This window comes from Thunnus thynnus, chromosome 19 (assembly GCF_963924715.1).
Source record: "Thunnus thynnus chromosome 19, fThuThy2.1, whole genome shotgun sequence".
NCBI lineage: Eukaryota > Metazoa > Chordata > Actinopteri > Scombriformes > Scombridae > Thunnus > Thunnus thynnus.
Window position 1 is genome coordinate 17,269,220 of NC_089535.1, and position 25,165 is coordinate 17,294,384.

General features: G+C 38.0%; 3 protein-coding genes across 5 annotated transcripts in view; 2 read left to right on the forward strand and 1 right to left on the reverse strand.

Moving 5' to 3' along the window:
* plgrkt (plasminogen receptor, C-terminal lysine transmembrane protein) lies at positions 1-24,470 on the forward strand. Of its 2 annotated transcripts, none has more exons than XM_067574968.1 (5): positions 1-156; positions 1,290-1,391; positions 11,884-12,014; positions 12,624-12,733; positions 24,333-24,470. In XM_067574968.1, the coding sequence occupies exons 2-5, from the start codon at positions 1,311-1,313 to the stop codon at positions 24,392-24,394; spliced, it is 384 nt and encodes a 127-aa protein (XP_067431069.1). In that variant the 5' UTR covers positions 1-156; positions 1,290-1,310; the 3' UTR covers positions 24,395-24,470. The 2 variants fall into 2 exon arrangements, with proteins under 2 accessions (XP_067431069.1, XP_067431068.1); XM_067574967.1 differs by lacking the exon at positions 24,333-24,470 and adding an exon at positions 13,426-14,680.
* On the forward strand, positions 15,066-17,478 carry rln1 (relaxin 1). The gene is made up of 2 exons (XM_067574966.1): positions 15,066-15,525; positions 15,981-17,478. The coding sequence occupies exons 1-2, from the start codon at positions 15,330-15,332 to the stop codon at positions 16,331-16,333; spliced, it is 549 nt and encodes a 182-aa protein (XP_067431067.1). The 5' UTR covers positions 15,066-15,329; the 3' UTR covers positions 16,334-17,478.
* The window catches only part of jak2a (Janus kinase 2a), a 37,676-nt gene continuing 31,496 nt past the window's right edge, over positions 18,986-25,165 (reverse strand). For both annotated transcript variants that reach the window (XM_067574964.1, XM_067574965.1), the window contains exons 14-24: positions 24,252-24,379; positions 24,002-24,140; positions 23,623-23,774; positions 23,192-23,342; positions 22,908-23,041; positions 22,219-22,408; positions 21,160-21,284; positions 20,865-21,037; positions 20,491-20,608; positions 19,725-19,838; positions 18,986-19,423 (exon numbers count right to left, since the gene is read on the reverse strand). In XM_067574964.1, coding sequence (XP_067431065.1) covers positions 19,316-19,423; positions 19,725-19,838; positions 20,491-20,608; positions 20,865-21,037; positions 21,160-21,284; positions 22,219-22,408; positions 22,908-23,041; positions 23,192-23,342; positions 23,623-23,774; positions 24,002-24,140; positions 24,252-24,379 — 1,532 coding nt within the window. In that variant the 3' untranslated portion in view covers positions 18,986-19,315. The remainder of the gene's footprint in view (positions 19,424-19,724; positions 19,839-20,490; positions 20,609-20,864; positions 21,038-21,159; positions 21,285-22,218; positions 22,409-22,907; positions 23,042-23,191; positions 23,343-23,622; positions 23,775-24,001; positions 24,141-24,251; positions 24,380-25,165) is intronic.

Genomic DNA, 25,165 nt, shown 5'->3' on the forward strand with positions numbered 1-25,165 from the left:
TCCGCAGAATGCGGGTGGGAAAAAATAACGCGTCGCACACACTTAGTTTGGCTTTGGTATAATGACACATATTCTTAAATCTTCGACAATCTTGTCCTTGTGAGCAGTATCCATATATTATTTAGCTATTCATTTACCAACCGCGAAATATAGTAGGTATGTACAAAGCTTTCATTTAAGCTAGCCAAGCTACCACAAGGTCAAAACAGTAGCTTTCGAGTGAAGCAGCATGGGAAGCTATTTCTTTTAGTAATGTTAGCTCAGTATCGTCAGCGAAATGTAATTTAACAGGAAAGTCTGTGTGTTGCTAGCACTTGGCAATACACAATGCAACTTGCACATTAGACAGTATCAACATCTGGTTAGCTAGTAGAGCATTGAAGTTAAGCGTGAGTCATGTAGTGGTGACTAACTTACAGCTGACAGTTGTAAGTTACAGTGAAACAGTGGCAGCGCATATGCTGAAGTACATCAAGTTTTAATGTACAGTAGTCCTGTATTGGTCTTTAATATACAAAAGTCATGTTTCCTTATAGTGCTGGTTTACAGCAGCTGCACAGTCTGCCCAAGTTATGGTTGCAGTATGACATGAATGCTAAAACCAAGGAGGACCAGAAGCAAAACTTTCCTTCATTCTTTATGGTAGACCAATGTGAACTAAATGTGGTGAACAGAGTAAGATATTTGGGTCACATCATCAGGAATGATCCATGTGAAACTGTATGCACAAGCCAATATGCTGGCACGCAAATTTCATATGTGTACATACGATGTTGAAACAGCCCTTTTCTAGAGCCTGCTATACTCCACTCAATACAGCCCACTTGTGGTGCAATGATAGTAAAGCAAACATGAAAAAACTTCAGGTCGCATTTAATGATGCATTCAGAATCAAGCTCCCAAGATGGACAAGTACAAGTCATATGTTTGTGACCTTTAATGTTCCCACCTTTCATGTTGTGTTGAGGAATTTTATGTACAAATTTATGTGTCCATTAACTTTGGCCTTAACTGAGCTTACATGAAGTGATACAAAGTTCTCCTCTTGTTTTTGGAAACACTGGAACAAATGTCTGTATGCGTTTTTAATCACTGTGGACTTGTGAACTGCAATGATTATATCTCTGTGTTGTTGTCCTGGTATATTGACCTATGTGTCTGAAATAAAGTTAAATTGAAAGTAGGTCAACCAGTTCTACCTGTATGCTTTGAGTATTTGTGCCTGTAAGTTAGGTATGTTGCTCATGTGTTGACTGCAGCATAAAATTTGTGTGTTGTTGTATCTGTAGATCAACAATAACAGGGCCACCATGGGGTTTCTGCTGTCTAAATCCATGGATGCAAACTTTAAAAAGCAGCAAGAGTTCATGCTTCACAATTCACGGCTGCAGGTGAGTGAACGTGTACCCACACATAATATAGATAAGAACACACAAGTTAAACAGGATGTGTCAGTTAAGGCTGACAACTTCCCCCAGGGCTACCAAAAGCCTAATGCTCACTGTGCGGTAATTTGATAAACTGTATGTTTGTTTAGCAATACGGAAAGAGTTCCTGTGTCAAAATCTAGGTTTAAGACTGTCAGTATCTTAGTTGATACTGCACTTACATGGTGCATATACCTAAAAGAAAATCTTTTTAATTCAAAGTACCACACAGCAAACACAAGGTTTATTCCTGCAGATGCAGAAAGTGTCGCACACATGAACCATAGTTTTGACTTTTGGTCATGATACAGACTCTGTTTTAAGCCTCGCATTCATACTGTCTGTCATGAATTGAACTACAATTAGTTAATGAATCGATTAGTTGATCAACAGAAAATTAATTGGCAACATGAAAGTAAACTGAACATCTTTGGATTTTGGACTGTTGAAAAAACAAAACAAAAGACATCAACAGAAGACATCATCTTGGGCTGGAAGACATTACAACATGCATTTTTTACTGTTTTCTTACATTTCATAGACAAAACAATTAGTCAATTAATCAAGACAATAATCGGCAGATGAATGGATAATGAAAATAATCATTGGTTGCAGTCCTGAATTGAACAATGTCAAAGCCAGGGATACAAGCTTTGGTTCAAAGCAATGCTTTTCCAGGTTTTATTGCATTCGTTATGATTATTATTATTGTTATTATTCTTTTTTAGTTTTTTCATTTAAACAAGAGATTTTTACTTTGATTTATTTATGCCTGCAAGCTGCTGAGCAGCAGGTGGGATTTGTGACTCTTATAACACCAATGATATTATCCGACTTACGCCCAAAAGGTTGGTTGTTTTGTTTGCCCCTTCATTTTCTCCTCCTCTCCCAGCTGTAAATTTGGTAGATGATGACAAATATTATTCAGTAATGGCAAAGGTTTGGCAAATGAGTTTCATAGTGCCCTCATTTGGGTCATGATGATGACAGGTGAGTATTTGGTGCATGATTAAGCATCGCTATAGTCGATCTGCATTGTTTCACCTACTTAACTTACTACAGATAGTTTGATAATTATTATTCATACTTACTTTTTAATTTAAATTATTAAGATAGGCTATAAGCATTTCTCATTTTACCATTATGAGTCTGTGTTCTTAAAAAAATTGAAAACATACTTTAGCCCCTATTTCAAATTTTGATTAATACATAGCCTATAACTTTTTAAATCATGGCTGAACAAAACACACTCAGACGTCAACAAGAAACAAAAATCTTAAGGATTGCTAGGGGTCAAATCAATCAAATAATCAAATAATTTTGCTGCTTATTCATCTTGAACATTCAAATTGTATTTTGACATCACCAAATTTAATGGATGAATTGACCCTAGCAATTTCAGAATATCTGTGAAGCATCGCTGTTGCCTCCCCCTGCATTAAGATGTCAGAGATGATTGCTTGTCAGTGTTTTCAAGTCACATCAGTCATAGCTAATTGATCCTTGCCACTCTTGCTTTGTGGACTCAAAGCATTGTGCTTGAATCATTGGATCCAATCATTGGGTACTTGAAAATTCAGTGAAGATGAGTAAGCTTCTATGACGCATGTCTTGAAAATAAATGGCAGCTCTATAGTGACGTAAATTATGTTTTTGTTCACTTTATATTGACGAAAAAGCCATGGCTGCTAATAGCAGGGTTGTGCTTTCTATTTGCAGTCATTGAACTTTAGTTGGTTTGTACAGCTTATGCAAACACCAGATCACAAAATAAATAAAAACTGTTTGTGTTGAATTTTTCAAAAACATACATTTTGAAGCACTGTAAAGAAAGTAGACACATAAAACACAAAATACATGTAAAACATCCATGATTAAACAAAGCTAAAAGCAAAACACGTGGAGGAAAAACAATAAAAAAAAAGATGAGTTTGTACTCAGATTTCACCTCTACAGATTTAGTCATTCTGACATACTTGGGTAACTTTTTCAAAAGGTCACACCATCACTGCAAATAAATCCTGTAGTTATAAATTTGGTTGGAAGTTGGTCAGATTATTGTAAAAGTCTTGAAACACTTCAGGAGGTCAACACTGGGTCTTCTGCCATGTAGTGGTTCGTAGGTGTTCTGGCAATAATCATAAAATCAGTTCTAATAGGTAGACAGGGAGCCCATGTGTATTGGCTTAAACAGAAGCACTACATGTATGATCTGATCTTAGTTCAAACCTGGTCAAGCAAGAGCAATTCAATTCTTTGATTGTCCACTACAGGAGTTTGTACACCCCAAAGTTAGATAGCAAGCACAAGAAATGTTAAAACAGCTTTTGCAGTGGTGTCATTGCAAATAGATAAAATTCCTGTTCTATCAGAAAGGGACCAAGAATGGTGCCTTGGGGAACATCCACAGCTTATCAGCAGTGTTGGGCAGTAACACATTACAGTTATGTAATTACTTTTTTCACTAACGACAAGTGTAAGGGATTACGATTTAAAATTCAGTAATTATACTACAGTTACAAATCCCAATAACGCTTTATTACATTTACACTGGGGGTGCAGCTGATGTCGGGACTTCTAGAGTGCTGTGTGCAGTCACTGAGGCTATGCTAACGCTAGCTGTTGGATGCGCAGTAAATCCTTCCAAACTATGTGCTACCTGGTTGTCAAACCACAAATTTCTGTTTCTACTGTTCATGTGTTAAATACAGAAGACGCAACATGTGAGTGCGGAGGATTTTGAGTTGTTTAAAGGCAAATTGGACGGAGCTGATGGCTGACTAATGAAAGTAATGTAATGAGTAATTGTCACGTTTCTTGTGCTGCTGAGTAATGAGTAAAGTAATGTGCTTTTACAATGAGTAATGTGTAATCCAGTAATTCAAAGCATTAACCACCATTCATATCGTCAGAATTTTGTTGCTTCGACTTCAAAATATTTTGCTTGTTGGACATGCGCATCTAGAATTATTTGTATTTGTTTTTCAAAACATTTACAGATGATGCGAAAGATGAAAAATATTTTATATTTGAATTGTCAGGAAACTTGGATTGCTCTGTCTCTCTCTTTCTCTCTTTGTTACGTTGACTTCTTTCCCTCCTTTCAGTATGTAGACCGTGATGATTCGCGAGCATCTGTTTTCCAAGTATTGTCTCATTCTGCATGTGTTTGTTGCCTTTAGGAAATGTCAGTGAATTTCCCGCTTATGTTTCAGCTCTGCTCTCACTTTGTCACCTTCAGAGTGGACTCGTCGTGGCTCATTTCTTCTTTTCACTTTTTCTTCACTGCTTTTTCCCGTCACTGTCTCACAGTTATCCTCCACCGCTTGTCCAAGCTTGCCACAAAATCTATTGGTCATCCCTTGAGATGTTGACAGTGAGAGACAGGATGTATATTTTTAAAGTGCACGTACGTCAAAGGTATCACTATGTTGCTTCGTCATCTTGTTACTGTAAGTGCTCATATTTTGCCAAACATGGGTTTAAAAACTCAGTAAAACTTACTTTTACACTTATAATCTTAACATGGAAACAGAAAGAGGGATCATGGATATGAAAAATGATAAAGAACAGTAATACCAGACAATTACCATTTCATTTAGCACTTGAGAAATACAGGAAGAAGGCACACATTTTCTTGCAGAAAAAAGCAGAAATTAGATGTCAGATCTGTGGTTTTGGTTTTGGTTCTGAGGACTTTGCTACTGTTTTTGACTAGGAGTGTGGTGAAGTGGCAGATGGAGCAATAGAGGGGGACTGGCTCTTCAGTGCTTCGACTCAAGGGGAGCAATAGGTGGGGTCCAACAGAGAGGGTGTTGAGTTTCCGGATGGTGGCAAGCTTAGAGTTATGATTGTTTTTTATGATTTGAAATGTTTATTATCAATGGAACCCAAATGCTCATCTGTGTATGCATTAAATTTTAATTTAGCCAAAAATTGTCAAAAAAATGGACATGTGGTTGTCAAAAGTTAACCAGGGACCGATATTATGTTCATGGAAGTTCATACGGTGGAGGGCTCAGACTTTTAAGAGTCAGCAATACTTTTGTTGTTTATTTGTGTACAGATTACAACAATTACATCAGGGTTAGCTTTTAGCCATTTAGCATATGCGGTCCATGACACACAACCAATATAGAACAGGATTGCAATCGCCTGGGTCTTTTATTAAAGGGGCCATATTATACTTTTTTTGATTTTCTGTTATTTATATACTGTTACGATGTTGGATATCTACCAAAAATGGTCAAAGTTCCAAAACTTGAGGGTAATGTATGTAGAAATGCTCCGTTAAAGTCAAAAGCCAGGGTTGTAAACCTGCCCTGAACGCTTCATTTGCAATGGTTTTACGCATGTCCCTAAACAGCCATCCGCTCCATTGCCTTTGTTGCTAAGGTTGTTGCTAAGGTTTTTTCCATGTGTTGTTTGCGTTGTCTACTCTCATATTTCAAATCGGATTTCATGTGCATACATGTACGGATGTATTTTAGGTGACATTTTGAGTAAAGGATGAAAAAAAGTTGTGAAATCCTACTATTACTATTTGTTGCCGTAGCCTTAGGAGCTGGCGGATGTCTGCTGAGGGGCAGCTTCAAAGAGCTGGCCAATCACAACAGAGTGGATGGGAGCCTTAAAGAGGCTGCGTAAAAAGTTAGTAAGAGTTAAAATTAGGGTTTTTTAAACTGTAAATCATGCAAAGATATAGAGTAGTAGTGCTCCAAAATAAAAAAGTATTCACCCGTAAATTTGTCCCCTGTAAGATGATTTTACTACTGCACTTGAATGCATCACTCAAGAAGACTTTTAATGAGCCAGTTTTTTGTTTTTTGGAGAGAGATGGAGATGGAGAGATTGGTGTCATCCAGTCACACGGCAAGCTGTCAATAATTAGGTGTTGGCTTTTGTTTTAACAAACATCTTGGCTACCAGATTTTGCAAGTCTAAGCTACAAACTTGCATTGGTCTCAAAACAGACCAATTCTGTCAGAGTCCAAAGTGATCCCCTAGGCTAGTTCAAGCACCTTACAGACAGTTTGTTACCTTTTTATCAGAAGAACACTGTCAGGTTTTTAGACTCAGCTCCAGTTATCTTTAGACTAATGTTTTTCACTAACGCCCAGTCCAGCCATTGGTGTCCATTAGTCATCAATTTACAGAGACTTGATACTTTGTTGTGAAGAGATTGTATCCTTATATTTCTGTCAAAGTCAGGATGTGTTATCTTTTTGTGGTAAAATAGTCAGACAATGTGTGTTCAGGTAATTTTTGCAAGGTAGGAAAATTGTAGTGATCCACAAGTTGATTAATGAATATTTTGGAAATCTTCATTTGCTCTGGAAAATATAAATGCAAGTTTGTGAGCACTGCATGAAATGGTCATTTTACAGTATAATGTGAAAATATTCTATATGTTTCACTTGACCTCTCATTAAAATTTTTGAACTGAAATAATCCATCTTGAACAGCTAATCTCCAGCTCCTAGTCCAACAGAAATACAAATTAACAATGAAAGGTTATGTGTTTACTTGCTGGACAGACAGTTCGTCCCAGCTATATTTATTTACTTACTTGTTATCTAATTATACTGGGATCACCTCTTCTAAGACAATTTCCATCTTTTTCAACTACTTTTATCTTCATTCGAGTATTCTTCACCCTCTTTAAAAAAGTCCAAAGACTTACATGCTGGGAATTCAAATGAATAAAATAATGATCACTAACAGGAATCTGGTAGTTTCCAGATGGTTTTCAACATCCAGTATCTCTGACCTGCTTCCTGTTTCATGATCCAGATGAGTGAGGGGAGTACTTCACAAGATGAGACATCACCAGAAACTCTTCTTTACACATATGAAGATTCTGTGAATGGACGTGCAGTTTCCCCTCACCTCCTAATTGAAACCTTGACTCAGTACCTGCTGCATTAGGTTTTTGTTTCAGCTTTCTCTAATTTAAATGAGGCACCCTTGAGTTCACTATTGTTCACTAATTTAGCTCAGCAGACCCTGCAGTTAGACAGCAAACACAGATGTTGTTCCTGTGATTTCCATAACCTTGAAACAATACTCTACCAGCTGTGTCTCTTGCACACCAAACTCTCACTCACTCATGTGGTTTTAAAAAGTTTGTCGCTTCCTTCTTCCTGCTGCGGGTAGCGGTTGTAGTCAAATTGGTTACCGCAGTGGATTCCAAAGGATATCCAGTTTCACTACAAAAACGTTTGTACATACATGGGTGTTCCTGCATTATGAATAGGTGATATTTATGGTTGTCCCTTCTTTAATGTTTACACCTTAAATGTGTTTTTTAAAGTTGTGAACCAGCATTTTTTTTTTTTGCAATAACTACACTGTATAAATAAACTGCAACTAATGCTTACTTTCATTATCAATTTATCTTACAATCATTTCCTTTTTTAACTCTTTTGGCTATATCATATAATATCAGAAAATAGTGGAAAATGTCCCAAAGACACCCAAAGATATTCAGTTTATGATCATATAAGACAAATAATCAGTTCATCAACTAATATTTCAGCCCTAAAAACAGTCATCATCAGTTATCATTGGAGGTAACTAATATTAAATGTTACCAGGTAAATTTTAGACAAATATAGGAAGGTGGTTGCTGACCTACTTACTTGCAACTCGATATACCGAGTGCAGACTCACTGCTGTGACGTTTGTCTTACGCAATAAAAAGAGCAGTTGTGATCAGTTCTGCTCAATAACAAAATCATTAATTCTGCAGCAACATACATACAGACATGTTTCGTGCCAGTGGAGTGGTGTTTGACTAAATTAGTCTTAAATGTTCACACCTGTTGATTGAACTCTCAGCAATTAGACTAACAGCGTGCATAAAAAACATATTAGATTTATTTTAAGGCTTGATTGTGCTTCATTAACTTTAATTGTACTTTTACTTACCTGTGACGTCGTAGCACAATGATTACAGCCCAACCTTTCTCCTCTACTACCGGCATTTTAGTCAACTAACCACTCCACTTGATGCTCTTCACATGGTTACGTTTTAAGTGTCGACCACAAAAGGTGTTTGATTAGTGCTGCTACAATTAGTTTTATTAGGTTTACCCACTGGCATGTAGAAATGTAGAATGCAAAGCTTTTCATAACACAATTAAAAAGGACTAAATTAGAATGACTCCATCGCATTATATCAAACTAGTGCAGTACCCATTCAAAACATGCCTATTCGAAACAGGCCGAGTGCCTATTATTTCTCGAGAACCACATATATATGTATCAATTGACAAATGTATCAATTAAAGCAATAAGGATTTAATAAATGAAGTGATTTAAATCCAGACAAAAACTTCACCAGTGAGACTAAACAGAGGTTGAGCCGTAGAAGCAGTTTATATCCTTCCATTGGTTGAAGCTGCTGCAAATCAAACGTGTCTGCTCTCCTAGTGGCTTTTTTTACTGCCTCCGTCTCTATTTTTTCTCCTATGTGCACTTGTTCTTCTCTCTTGGGTAGTTTAACTGAGCGGGGCCGCTGTGATGTGACGGTGTTTATATCAAACAGCCTCTACTGCGCTCAGACACAGAGCTGAGCAGCTCGCTGTTAGCTTGTTTATTTAAAGTTTATTAATATTAAACATGTCAAGTGTCAAAATTGCACCAAATTCAAGAATGCACCCGCCAAGTGTGAAGTAGACCAGATGGTTCTTGAGATATGCAAAGGACAAACAAACATACATACAAACATACAAACAGACAGAGATTCCTTGCTTTATATAGAGAGATATTTAGTTTGATTTTTTTTCCCACCTGGCTGGAAGATAGCTGCCCTGTTGGAAAACACTTTTCCTGTGTATGTGTCTATGTATGTGTCCTTTCCCTTAGTGAAGAGTGGTCCTGTCAAGTTAAATAACAGCCGTAACTCATGATGCACTGGTATTGATACTGAGAAAGTATAAGTTGAATGAAAAAAGTAAACACTTCCTCAAAACATGGAGGTGATGTTAAGCTAGATGAACATTAGGAGTGACTATGAAGGAAAAAGTGTGCAATAGATTTATGAATATTGCAAACTAGGCAATCCGGGCAATTATAGAGAACCAACAAGCAATTTTAAGAACTTTTATATAGTAGAACTAAGGATTTTATTTCCTCATTATCACTCCAGTCGTATATCTGATGGCCGCTTTTCTGTCAACTAAAAGCTGCTGGCTGCCAGCCTGGAGACTGTTTCTCATGCCTACTGTCAGGCTCTGAGGGAGGGCTGACTGATCATGCTTGTCCTTATTTATCATGCTCGACAAGTTAAACACATTTAGATCTGGGAGCTGGTTTTCAAGAAGCCAACTCCCTGAGAAAATAAAATTAACCGGCTTCTTCACACAGAAGCTCTTGTACTGTGTAATCTTGCTAAAAAATATCTCATCCTCCTTATACCAGTACTCTGTGTTCAGGGATTTCCAGTAGATATACCAGTAGAACCCCAGAATATAAATATATAGACATGGAAATGTGCATAAGTTCTCTTTACAGAGTTTTAAGTGTATATAATGTGCACAGTTATATCAATCCATCAATGTGGGCGAAGTGTAATGTGTATTTGTTTGTTTTATAATTCCATGTATAATTAGATACAGTTTTTACACAATTAGTCACACCAACTACAGTATGGTGATATATTAAAGCCAGAATATGTAACATTTGATAGAGGAAATAACACATTCTTCCTCTTACAAATGAAAAGTTGAACTCATAAGCAATAAAATGCACCTCTGCTCAAATCATTACACTCAGGGGTTTTGCAGCTACAGTCATATTTGTTCTGGTATGACCAATAGCTAACAGTGGCTAATGTTACTGGTAATGTTACTTTAAGTAGATATTCCTCTATGATGGACATTACTGAGTCTCTTTTTTGACTGACTTTTGTTTACTTGTGCTACTGATACACTATATTTTAGCATTTATTATTATCCTGCAATTACACAGAGTCACTTTAAGGTGTTTTTTAAATTCACTCACTGGCACAACTTCTTCATATCATCATATGTTCCTTCCTTTTCACACTTCCTGTGTGAAAAATGTTTTATATGCAGACAGAAATAGACACTGAAGAAGCCCCACCTTTATAATGTCATTCACTTTAACTTCAATACCATGTAATTTTCAGCCATTAAAGCGAATAAACAGAATTGTTCATGAATACAGTTTGTGGTGCAGACTGACAGAAATCAAGACGTTTCTCCGACATGTTGTAATTTATGTCATCCACTTACTTGAATGGCACTTGGGGTCATTTTGTCTGACCTTTGCATCACCAGTGAATTAGAGTCACTTTCCTTTTAAGTGGAAATAAAAGCTCATCTTTGACACATTCACTTTTTGAGAATAAAAGCCCTTTAAACGAGAGTGTCAGTCAGCTCGTTAGCGATTGTCATGCAGGAAGGATGTAATGTAGACGTGAGTGTGTGTGAAACAGGAAACGGCAGACAAAAGACTCATCTGACTGAGCTCATCAGTATGGATGCAGCGTGTCTGGCTGCCGACTGTACTGTTTTTATCTCATTACATGTGAGCAGACTTTATGTTCAGAATATTTCTCTCACTTGCTTTGATTTCTCTGAAATATGTAACAATGTCCTCAGACTTCTCTATTGTACATGTTTAACACGTCGTCCTTCTAATAAAAAATGTGAAATGTACTGTGTTGCAAAGAGTTTAAATGGTCAGAAAATGACATGTCAGCTGATATGAATGTCTTTCATAAATACATAAGATCAATGAACATGTTGTCCTTTACATTTTATTATTATTATTATTATTATTATTATTATTATTATTATTATTATTCAGTTTTTAAATTGTGACCTGCAGGATATTTTACAGTTTAAAAGGCTCTCTGGTGGACAAACCATTAAACCAAACATATCCTCTGCATTTCTGTACTGCACAGTCCTCTTACTTACTATCCATCATGTACGTCACTTCCAACATATGTGCAATATCAATCAATCAATCAATCAATCACACTTTCTTTATATACAGTAGCACCTTTCATACTAGTCGAATGCAATTCACAATTCTTTATAAGTGATTGATAAACGCACCGGATGATAAATATGGATTGGGAGACTAATACACACCAAGATACAAGTAAAATACCAGAACTAAAACAAGCTGACTTGTAAAATGTTTATCAAATAAATAAATAAAATATAATATAATAGAAAGAAATAGATTTAATAATAAACTAATATCAGCCTATATATTGGCCTGGGTGATTTAGCGGTCGTGTGTGTACTATATTCCTGCTAATCTTTTTTCAGATCATTAAATATTTCATGTTATAACCTTGGGCATTGATTCGCAGTGTCCATATTTGGCTTTAAAGGTCTGTTATGCCTGATGACGTCTTTGGTGTCCTTTTGTGTCCTGTGCGTGTGTTTTTGTGTGTGTGTGTGTGTGTGTGTAGATGGAGCGTCAGATCCTGATGCAGAACCAGATGAGAGAGAGACAGATGGCTATGCAGATCGCCTGGTCCAGAGAGTTTCTCAAATATTTTGGCACTTTCTTTACCGTGGCCACAGTGGGACTCACTGTAGGGTGAGTTTTGTATGTAACAGCTCATAGAGGTCCACTCAGAGGTGTCTAGTTTAAGATAATGTTCACCCGGGGATGATCCTTTTCTACCACACACACACACACACACACACACACACACACACACACACACACACACACACACACACACACACACACAGTAATAATCCACAGTGCCAGTTAACCTGGTAAAGTATGAGCCTCATTGAACTCTGAAGTCTTCACAACTTCAGTATTAAATTAAATCACGCTTTGTAGTCCAGTGACCTTTACTGATAAAGGTCTGTATGATGTTTTCTAATCAATAGTTTCAATAGTCACATCAAGTTAAACTGTTTAACAATTTAACAGTTAACATTAAAGTCTCATTAAAAGCCACAAGCCACCTATAGGTGGCACTATGGCAAAAGGACACATTTACAACTCAGTAGCCATGAGTCTGACTCACTTGATATTTTGCACAATTTGTCCTTAAAATTCAAGGTATTCTCCAAAAATCAACATGCTGGTCTGTTAGTTTGTGTATTTTGATGCAAATCAAAGCTGTTATTGTCTTTTTATCGCATGTTGAGAGTGAAAAATATTCAAACTTTCTTCTCTTTGTCTCTGCAGTGCCATTAAAAGAAAGAAACCAGTCCTGTTGGCTCCCATCGTTCCTCTCGGCTTCATATTTGCCTACCAGATGGACAGCGCCTATGGGACACTAATTTATCGTATGAGGGGTAAGACGAAGCAATTATCATTATCATAACACCCACATAAACAAACACTTAATGTCAGCCATAAAAAATAAGATTTGTCAGTTTGCTTCACATTAACGTCTCGCATACAACTTTGAATCCCAACAGAAGGAAACACCAAAAGCAGCCGTTTTCTTTTCAAGAGTCATAAGATTTCTGCCAGTTTTGCCTCAAGACATAAAATCTACCAGAGCTGTTTAACTGCTATCCACAATCATCAAAAGAATATTAAACAAAAAAATCATCAAAAGAATATTAAACAAAAATGCCTCTATTACAAAAGTTAAATGTTAGTGTAATTCTGCAGCACTATTGCAAATGTATAAAAATGTAATTGGTCAGACATTAATATATATACTACTAGATATATCTGTGTCTTCTCAAAATATGCCCACTCACTCTTCAGCATCCTGTTGTTGGGCGGCACAAACACTGTGCCACACAAACATGTGTCTGTATGTCACATGTCAGACTGCAGAGTAAAACCAGCTATGATACAAACCTCAACTACAAACCCCATTAGTGCTCACCTAATTTGAGCAGAAACCCAATAATTAACACTGATTAGCTGACGCATGGTACGTGTGTATATGTGGGACAAATTAAGTTGGTTTCACAGACACCTGTTTGCCACATCACATGGGAATTGATTTGTTTTTCCATCACACCTTTAGGGGAGGCTGAGAGTATTATGACATCTGAACATGACCGACTGGACTTGCCTAACGGGACTCCAACGTTTGATAGCATAGAGAAGGCCCGCCGCGCTAGAAGCACCCTCACTTCCTTCCTGGAGAAATGACGTGTTGGTTGTTTGACAACTGAGACAGAGTCCGAACTGTCCAGTTGGTGCCTTCATCTGTACTGCTTTTGCTTAATTATGGGAAAAACAGTCAAATACCACTTGCCTTTTCTGAAGTTAATGAGTCCATGGTTTGCACTAATTCTATATCATGGACCTTAAGTTAAATTAGTCTCAATATTATAAATATAATAGTGATGTTGCTGTGTTTGTGGGTTATTGTTGTTCGAAGTGTATCAGTTGCCAAAATCTTTTTCAGCACTGGAGCTTGTACTTTATAAAGGAGACTGACTTTCACTAAACTGAAATACGAGTTAATACTTAAATTAGTCAGTCAGTCAAGTGTCATATCATGAATTGAATAAGTATTTGTGTCAATAACATTTATCCGTTGTAACATAATCACCTTGAGTGAATATGCCTCCACAAGTTGTGTTTCTATGCTTGTTAATTACATTTTTAATTAAAGCTGCATTAAGGGATTTTTGAACACTGGAAGGAAGAAAAACTCCAAAACAAACTCAATAACCCTTTCCCATAATCCCCTTTAATTCTAGTTTGGTTGACAAACTCCTAACTTACTTAAATTTTGGGGGTTTACTTTGATTTGTGCAACAGCTGCCTGCATTCATGGAGTGATCAAATAAAATCTTAATACCAAAAGTATCACTTAATGAAGCTTTAATTGTAAAGAATCTCAACACTGCAAACAGCGGAAGATGCTTCTTACTCTTAATTAATTGTTTAGTTAATCAACAGAAAATGAAGCTGCATAACACATTTGAAGGCATCACTTTGGGCTCTCAGACCTTGTGATGGGATTTTAAAAAAATATGTTTTATAGACTAAACAATGAATCAAAAGATAACAAGCCAGATTAGTAAATTACAAAAACAATTGTTTCTGAAAGAAGTGCATTTGTTAAGGTGATGAGCTTTATACTAAAGGTAGAGATACCATTGGGGCATCAGTATGTTTTATTTTTATTCTTATAATACTATTCAATGGATGTAAAATATGACATGGTGCTGCTATTTATGCATTGTATATTTAACATCATTTCAACTAATTTTTGACATCATGGAAACTACATTTGTAAATTCAATAAAAAGAAATATTGTTCTTTCCTCCAGTCGAGTTTTGTGATTAGGTGCTACTTGGATGCAAAGCACAGAACTAACTTAGATAAACACCTTTCTAAAATTTCATTAACATGTCTTTTTTTTTTTTAAAGCAAGGATGGACACAGTGGAAATAGAAACCCAAACCTTCACAATGAAGAGTACAAGATGTCACAAGTTCCCTCATATAGTTTGTTTCAAAATGTCATCACAGCTACTTGCAGGTTTCCCAGCAGTGCACACGCACACTTCACATTAAAAATATTCCTCTAATATTACTACAACAAAGAAATAACTCCAAGTACGTCATTGTCATCAATCTAAATGACGTGTGTGTGTGTGTGTGTGTGTGTGAGAGAGAGGGAGGGAGGGAGAGACGGAGAGACGGAGGGAGGCTTGGGGTTGAACGCATAGGTCGATGAGTGGACTAGTGACAAGCACTATATAAGCTTGTGTCTACTGAACAAGAGAGAATAAGAAGAGGAAACAGAAGACCGATAAATAGAAGCAAAATCAGCCTCAACAGAACTCACCTAACAGAAACAACAAAACAAGGAAAACCAGCAGGATTTGAAACACTCATCAGATCTGAGGTGGAACTCAGCTGACAAGGAGGCGGCTCGTTTCTGTTTAGTTTCAGCAAAGTGAAAAAAAAATGCTCTGGAGGTTGAGTCTTGCCGTGGCCGTGGTGTGTGTAGGTGGCATATGCAACTGCGTGAAGGCTGATGTGATGAGCAGACTGATCGTTCCGAGGGACTACGGGGTGAAACTGTGCGGGAGAGAGTTCATCAGAGCCGTCATTTTCACCTGCGGCGGCTCCCGGTGGAAACGCTCCGTAGAGGGAGACTTGGGTGAGTTAACCTGACAGATCATTTTCCACAAGAACTCACTGTAAAATCTACATGTACTTAGTCACAAAATATATTCTGTTGCAGCAGAGGTGTAATATGACAAATTGATTTCTCAGTAGGGCTAAAGACTATCAAAGAGAAGAAGAACTGTAGTTGATTGTTTTCCTCATTCCTAAATAAGGAAAAAGAGTGTTAGATGTGTGTTATTGCACTCCAAAAAGGTTTCAATCACATTAAAGAGCCTGACAAAATCGAATATTTCAGCACCATGGTCAGCTCATGTTAATCGTTTCATTCATAATCTCATCTGCTTTGTTTTTTAGTACAAGTAAAGGTGCTAATGACAAATGATATGCATCAAGCTTTGTAAATTTGTTACGGTTAATGAGGAGATTTCTTCATTGTCCTTGAAGTAAATAAATACATTCAACATTTATCTTTTTTTCCTCCTCCAGACCCCTTTCAGTGGAGTTCCACCAGTGACGTTACAGTGGAAGACCACCAGCATAACTGGCAACGTGACTCAGAGTTCACAGACAGCCGTTCTCCTCTCCACGTTCCCTCCTCTTACTCCGTGGCGGACCTCCTGGCCCTTTACGGGGCGTTAGGAGACTGGCAGCAGCCACTGACTGACTCCAACCCACTGGAGAAGTCTCAGCAGTCCACAGTTTTAGGCAAGCAAGAAGGTAACCCAGCGGTTGCTGACTGGCCCATACCCAGCAAGAAAAAGAGGAACTTTTCTCTGGGTGTGGCGGGTATGTGCTGTAACCAGGGCTGTACTAAGAATGATATCGGACGCTTGTGCTGAGGCAGGGAGGGGAGGGCAGGGGGTTGGGAGGAAGGTAGAAGGGGTGGGTGATGGCAGAGGGATGGTAGCATAAAGGTAGTATGTACAATAAGTAGTAATAACAAACTGACTCATCGCGTCACTACAACTTCATGTCTCTCTTAATTAATATTTTCTTAAATGTTTAAAAACATATTTTGTTTAAAAAACATGTTCTGTATGGTGTTTACTGTTTGTCTCCCTTCCTTGAGAATAAATTTTAAATACTGTGTAAATATGAAACATTGAGTGGTATCATATATTGTCTACAACACTTGCGGCAGGATTTGGAGCAATAAAGAGCATCTGTATTCTCCCCTGCAGACCAACTAAACTGTTTTCATACTAGCACCGGCTAATATAGCGCATTAATGCCATTTAGGCTGCTGTGAACTTATTGCAGGTCTATGCTCACAATGCCTGCATGATCATTTTCTGTCAACACCCTGAGGACACGACAGCAAAGAGAGGATTTTAACCCAATTAAAACATACATTTGACCCTCTGCAGAAAACCCCTCAAGACTAACCAGCTTTGGTCTAAATGTAGAAATCATTTTACAGCCTTCTGTTGAAAACTTCATCTCTTTCCACACATTCGGAAGATGTGTAAGCTGTGTGACCATGGGTAGAATATGATGAAGCTTCATGTGTAAAGCAAGACACGTTTAGATTTTAAAAAGGTGCAATGTCCATGTCCATAGTACTACAGTATGTTTTGTTTTAGTAAAAGCATTTACACACCTGGAATATACTACATATCTATCTTTCAATATTTACATCTATCTACACATTAATGTAATAAAAGTAACTCCATCTGGAGAACCAGGATTCATTTCATTCAATCTGCAACAAACTTGAGATTAAAATTGAAATGTTTTATCTGTTCAAACATCTTTTATTTTTTGAATATCTTTAAAAAAAATAAATTATGCGTATTTCACAAATAATCATATTTGGTTTTACAAAGCAATGGACACATATCACAGTAATAGTTGTAGGACTTGAAAATGATACAATTATGAATTCAAAAATAAAAAGTCTTTTAGGCAGCAACATTTGCACTCTCTACAAACTGACAATCTTAGTCAAAGCAAACAAAAGTCTCATTCATAACCCCCCCCCCCCCCCCCCCCCAAAAAAAAAAAAATTCAGGATGACCAGATCATACTGTCCAGAGGTTATGGTGTGTTTGTGTGTCAAAGTGCGAAAACTTGCTCTTTACAGTGACTCATACTAATATGTGAAAGGGCATCAATCCTTTGACATTTTGTGCATGTGTGTGTGACCTGTGCTTGTATATAGATATAGATATAGATATATATATAATGTGTATATATATGTACTAACACACTCTTGGAAAGTCTTTTTTTTTTTGAGTTTGAAAATAAAAAATAAAGGTACTGTTCCACAATCAACTTTTAAAAAATCCCCTTGTGACCACTGATTTATTTATGGCAGACAATGTAATGAGACGTTTTGACATGTCGCAGCAGGAACAGCACAGGTGTAAATAATTAAATTACTGGGACACTTGAATAGAACAGAGCCATTGTTTATGTTATCGTGTTATTCCTGCTGTGACAAGTCAAAATGGTACACACATTCAATATATATACATGCTCAGCAACATCTTTAAGGGGATGCTAAAATAACGACAAGTCTTGCAACAAGCTGCTACAGAAAGTAAAAGCGTCTCCCTTCAGTACTTTTTTTTTTTTTTTTTTACAACTTCTGCAACATATCCTTCTCAACTTTTCACATGACATATCTACAGGTAAATAGCCTCCCAACATTGTAAACTTCATACTGTATTTATGAAATATATACATATCCATTAGTAATTACAATGGCAACATCATAAATTTCTGAGCTTGTTTCCTTTAGAGGGAAGAACGATACTGTGCGAGTGCGTGATGTGATGTGTGTGTCCATTTTTCAGACATTGACGAGCAGTTATTGCCGTCTCTTGGACATATTTCGATGTTTCCACATTGCGTGAAATGATGTAAACAAATATTAGGCAATCGTGTGTTAAGTTTGACCTCTATTGTGTAGCTGGTGTAGTTATAGCAAAAAAATACCACCACTCAAAAGGAAGATCTCTGGATGTTTCTGCTCGGAAAAAACACTGAATCATCCTCGATGTGTGATGAATATCTGTAAAACACTCCACTGTCCATGACTCCAAAATCAGGTGTAGGAATCGCACAAGTACAGGTGGTGCTTTAACAATCATGGACTGTCCTTTATCAGTCAAAATATCAAGCATGAGTCTGTCTGTGCATCAGCAGGAGGAGCCCTGCTCAGTTCCACTGTTGACTTCAGGTGCAGTCAGATGACTAACAGTCTGTTAAGAATCCCATGGCCTCTTTGGTTAGACAAAACAATTTGCTGCTCATGTTATCACACTAAATGTACAAAATCAAAGGACTTTTTGGTGATCTATACATGTTGGACCAAAGATTGATTTTAAGGCTTAAGAATTCAACACAAGTTACTTAAAGTATAGAAAACATCAGGTTATTAGAGGAGTATCTCCTCTCTCCAGTCAATGACTGTCGTCAAATTCAATGTGTAAAACACAGCATGTATGAATACCACAAACATAACACAATGAAATCACACAATGAAATGTTCTTAAAAGCATCAACAATTCTATTTTGTTTGGTGTCTGAGTCAGATGTAGTGTTCTAATTTATCAGATCACTCATACACTTAATATGCTAACAGACAGAAGTGGGTACACTGCTAGTAGAATGGATCATCCTTCTTTGAGTAAATGTTAGTTAAACTGACAGACATACAGAGCACCAAAAGAAGAAAAACAAGTATACTTCAGACTAGTGACTGCATCAGAGCAGTAAACCCCAGACATCACACAGACATTCATCATTCTGTTGAGGTCTGCATGGGCTGACTCCCAGGAGTCGACAAAGGTCAAAGGTTCAGGGACCAATGCCGCTCATCCGTCCTTGCTGTCTCGCGCAATCTCCACACTGTGGATTAATGTCTTGAAAGTAGGCCGCAGTCCTGGGTCACTGCTCCAGCACTCTGTCATAATCTTGTGAATCTGAGGGAAGAATCAGAACAAAGAATATTAACGAAGAAACAGAAATAAAATATGCATCCTACTTCTACAACTACAACAGAGTTCTCTCTTCTATTTATATTTGATAAGGCATTTTAATATCACCTAGTTGTGATGCTTAGGGATAGGGATAATATTTGCAGGGCTAACTGTGCTTTAGCCACACTGACAAAACAATCTGTGTTTGCACTACCCTCAAACCAAGAGATGTCTTCATTGCATCATATTGTACACTAAAAAAACCCTTTTGCAGTTTTTTTGTAGTGTGTATAGATTTACTGACCTCCTTTGGACAATGATCAGGTGCAGGTAACCTATATCCTTGTTTCAGCAGGTCAATCAGATGGTAGACAATCATCTGGCCCTGCTTCTCATTTCCCATCTTGTCCATAAACACCTTGAAGAAAAAAAAAGAGGTTTTTGTTTGGTTTTGCAGAAAACAGCTTCGAAAAACTTCACAAAATTAAAACTGCCAAAAAAAACTGTTGAGAAGTGCCTCCTGTTATTAAAAATCTCTGCAATAGAGCAGAGTGCTCAATCAACACTATAGCTTTTATAGCTCAATGAAGTTTGCCATGGCCTGTTCTCTTAAACTTCTTTTAACCTGACACCTTAACAGGGCTCTGCTTCTTGACTCACACATTAAACAGCCCAACTCACAACGCTGCAGCTGCCGATTCTGTTGCCTTCATTTCGCTGATTTATTCTCACTTTTAACATAACAAGCATAACAAAAGACATTTCTGAGTCTAATGTGAGGTCAAAGATGATACCAATGCCCTGTTCTACACGTTTCCTACATGTTTGTTGAAGAAGCCTTGACTCAGTCCCTTCCTTCCTTCCTTCCTTCCTTCCTTCATAGCTGATTATTACTGGTATCCCGTAAATAAATGGGCAAATTGTGAGAATATAATTTGCAACCCACACAAAAAATGGGTCTAACAAAGATTGTCAGAGGGGTGACAAAGCAATTAAGGTAGAAAATGACAGAAAGAAGTAACAGAAAGGTCAAACTGTTGACCTAAAAAACTACAGTCAGAGTGCCGTACCGCTGGTGGGCTGCAGTTCTTGTCGCTGTAAGTGAAGAGTTCGTAGAGGACGACACCAAAACTCCAAACATCTGATGCCACAGAGAACTTGCTTTCTGTCAGCGACTCTGGAGCATACCTGGAAAACACCCACAACACATTATATATATAAAAGTCTTTTTTTTAATGTTTTCTCTATGTAAATCACATGATCTTATTTATTACACCTTTTCATAGCTTTGTCACAAAGGGTCACAATATTTACTACAACTGTAGCAAAAGCTGCACAAAAACATTCATAAAGTACCATTTTTTATGTTCATAAATGTCAACCCACAAAACTATGAAAACACTTTTTGAACTGCTAAAAAACAGGTGCAGTGCCTCTTCCTTACCAGAAGATGGGGCTTTCCCCGGGCTCTCTGACAGTGTAGTACTCTTTGTCCTGTGGCAGCACCTTGGTCAGACCGAAATCACCGATCTTCACCCTCATCTCGCTCTCCACCAGAATATTTCTCGTGGCCAGGTCTCTGTGGATGTAACGCTTCATGGCGAGGTAGTCCATACCCTGGAAGAAATTGGTTAAATCATATCATAACTTATACCATAATCATCATTTTAATGGTATTTGAGACAGGAAAGATGAGAAACAGAAAGCTCCCAGACCAGATTTGAACCCTGGACAATTACCTTACAAATCTGTGATGCATAGTGTAGGAGTTTCTGGGAATCAAAGCGGTCCTTGTGTTTGATGAGATAATCTCTCAGGCTGCCGTAGGGGAGATACTCCATGATCAGCCGAAGGTTTCTTCGCCCTGAAAAAGAATGGCGTTAAAGTGCAATATGTGCGAGCAGCAGAAGCGGAGACCTCGCCTAAAATGGCATTTCTAGAGAAAATCTAGATTTATTTGTTTCATGGGCATGGTCACTGACGCCCTAGGCAGCAAATGTGGGGACTGTCAAGATGTTATTATGTACAGTATAACATAATATGCTGGGGTGGTAATATCAAATCAAGGAGCAGTTGTAGGCTGCCAGAATCGGAAAAAAGGGACTGAATCCCTTCTACTGTACATCTTCATTTAACAAGCTGTCATCTAATGTTTGTCTGGAGCCATATCTGTGTAAAAGGTGTGTTCTTTTCATACGTCAAACGTTTGTGTGATTAATCTTCAAATACGTTTTAGAAGGAAACACATTTTGAGACACAGAAGGAAAGTACATACAGTATATAATCTCAAACAGTGGTTGTCCACTGTAGACAATGTCTAGTTGTGATCCCTCATGGTTAAAGCCTGCTCAAAACAAGAGATGTTACTGTGAGCAACCAAATAAAGATTTTTCCTTCCCAGACTGTATCATTTGAAGTGTTTTTGGGGGCCTGAAAAAATGTTGGTATCCAGTATTTCATGAGAAAAAGCTAAGATTAGAAAAATGTAAGAAAAGAAAAAAACATAATTAGTATAAAAGAAATATACTTTTTATCTTTTATTACATTTAATCAACCCTGTGGGGAGCCCATATGGTGAATCACTGATCCACATGAGTTGTATGACTAACATGGGAAAGGACGCAAAAAGCTTTCATTTTGATTACTGAATCATAACAGGTTGGTGAGTCATTTTATCATATTATTTTATGTCTCTCAAGTTTGCTAATAAATCAAGTTATAAGACAAGTTACACAGGTTGAAAACTGAAGACTTTCTGGCCATTTCATATCGCACAGGTAGAAACGATGTGCTCATACCTGCACTATAGCAGACTCCTTTGTATTTGACAATGTTTTCATGGTGGAGGGATTTGAGGATCTCGATTTCCCGCTCAAAGTCCCGGAGGTGTTCGGCCGTGCTGTGCTGCAGTTTCTTCACCGCCACCACCTCCCCTGTGCTGTCCTGCAGTGGGTCATACCTGCACATCTCCACGCTGCCAAAATTTCCCTGTGGTCAGAGGGAGAGCAGAGATACAGAGACATTTCATCTAGCTGTTGAGCACATGTTAAATGAGTTCCTCTGCTGTCAGTATAGTCCATTTAGTCAAGTCATTTACTAGGATGGGATCAATGAGCTGCCTAATCACAAGATGAATTGGTTGTGACAGAAGGTGTCATCATCCACAAAGAGAAAAACTGAAGAATTGCCTTCTTTCATATCAAATAGTGCTGACCATACTTCATGCTGTCTCAAATGAGAATATCTGTGATGACAGCTGAAACTGCTGATTAGTCATGTGGGTTGAATGTTTGCCACAGTATATCATAATTTATCTGACAAAGGCATTTCTGTTACCCATTTATTGTACCACATAAACACCAGCAAAAACAACCTCAAGAGAGGCTGAAACTCTCTTGTAGTGTTGAGGAAGTTTTAACAAATCTAGCTTTTTCATCCAACAACTGGATGAGTGAGTGAACCATGTGTGTGTTTGTGTGTGTCTCACTTTGCCCAGCTGTTTGAGAAAGATGAGGTGTCTCTCCTCAAACTGAGCGGGCTCCTGGTTCTCGGAGGTCCACGGGAAGCCGAAGCCTCGTGTCCTGCTGGGCACCATGTCGCTCTCCACCAGCAGCTCGTAGTCTGCAACACAACAAGATGCAACTTAGTTTTTTTTATACATGCACATATATGACTGGGAAACACAAAAATACACTTTTGCATATATCAATGTCTGCCAGGAAGTAATCTTCACCTATAATAGGTGACTCTGACACATGTTTGTCTTCCTACCTGGTGTGAAGAGACTGTTGAGATCTCTGATAATTGCTCTGAAGGTCGGTCGGTGTGAGGGCTCATAGTCCATACAGCTGTTAATCAGATTGGCCAGTTCTGTCCATTTAGGAGCCGGCAGCTGGTGCCTGTCCTCATAGAACAAGTTCTTCTGCAGAGAAAATAAAAGAGCAAAAGTCAGCACCTCCATTTTTCAGCTTAGCTTAATTTATCATAAAGACAAAAAGTGAAGCGTAACATGGTTTTGTGGGGAGGTTATGTGCTGGAACTACTTCTTGGCCAGAAGCAGTGATTTCCTGGAGTCTGTCAGGTTGCAAGATAACCAGCCCTAACACTTAATTTGATATCTCCCAAAATGTCAAACTCTTCCGATAATAGAGATTATTGTCATTAACTGAATTAATTCTCAGAACATCCATTGTTTTTGTGACCTTGGAGCAGTCCAGGGTGCTGAGTGGTTTGTCTCCGCCACTGCAGATCTCCCAAAGCGTGGTCCCAAAGCCCCATTTATCTGTGGCTAAACTCAGGCCTTGAGGGTTTTCAATGCATTCAGGGGGCACCCATGGGATACGCTCCACCAGAACTGAAGGACAGACAGACAGAAAGAAGGAGATGGAAGTTCAGAAAGAAGAGCAGGGAGTGAGAAAATGACAAATAAGGGAAAGGTGATTTAACTCGGTCCCTAAGGTGACTGAGACGATCACACCAAAGCAAAACTATGTTAGCTGACAATAATCCCACATGGCATCACACAGGTGTGAGGTACAAGTCGTGTCACACCAAGACCACACATGAAGTCGTGTTTCTCACCTTCTTTGGGCAGCACTGTGATGCTGATACCAGGGTCACTGAGCTTGATGAAGGGCAGGCTGCCCGTCTTACGATCCTCCTTTCTGATCAAAAGAACGTTCTTGGCACAAACATTTCCGTGAATAAGGTTCTTATCCTCCTGTGAGCAGAAACGGGAAAAATCACCTTGGGTGTATTTAAATCACTAATTCAGTCTGGGTTAAAGGCTATACTGGTTTTATTTGCAGTTACTGTATGTAAGAAACCTTACCAGGTAGTGCATAGCCCATGCGAGCTGTTTAGCCACTTCGAGCTTCCACGTGATGTTGACACAACTTTTGTTCTTTTTCAGATAGATATCCAGAGAGCCGAATCTACCATACTCCTGCACCATCATGTCTGACAGAGAGATGAGAGTGACATTTTATTTTATTATCGCTGTAGCTAAACTAAATATCACAACAAAACTATAAAAACTCTCAGGCAACCAGATTGTGTTTTACTGTGTTTTCTTCAATGTCACTGACACTATTTTGCCATCTGGTCCAGTTCAGTCTCTATTATCCCACATGGAAAGTGCGGTTTTGGTCAAGAAATCTGAAGTGAAAAGTTTAATTTCTTCTCATCTTTTAGGGTAATTAGAAACATAAGCTGTGATTTATATAAGTTGACAGTTGACCCTGATAAACAATGACAATTGCTTTGGATCTCTTGTGAGATAATGTAAAGATGGAGAATAGGTGTATTCTATTCAAACAATCCAAAACACTTAAAACACTAATCCAAACAAAAACATTAGTCCTTTAAAACACATTTCAAATACATTCCAAAATCTTTCAGTACAAGTCTTTTCTACATTATAGTCTTTCTTTTTCTTTCTTGCTCTTTATTGGTTCTCAGAAATAGTAAAGGTTTCCAACGAAGCGCTCCGATGACGTGGGCAGTAGCAGATAGAGTAAAGATCAAGACTACAGTGGCCCATTAGTGACTTGTTGATCTGGAGGGCTTAATCCAGTCAGAGTGGGAGGTCAAGTTACAGCAGAAAGCAGGTCAGCATCCTCATTTCCTCTCTGTCCTCTGTACTCATCAGATGTCAACACTATTGTTTAAGTGCGAGCCTCCTTGCATTTCTTTCTACTTATTCCTCATGTATGCTTCACTGACCACCTGACTATCTTGATTACA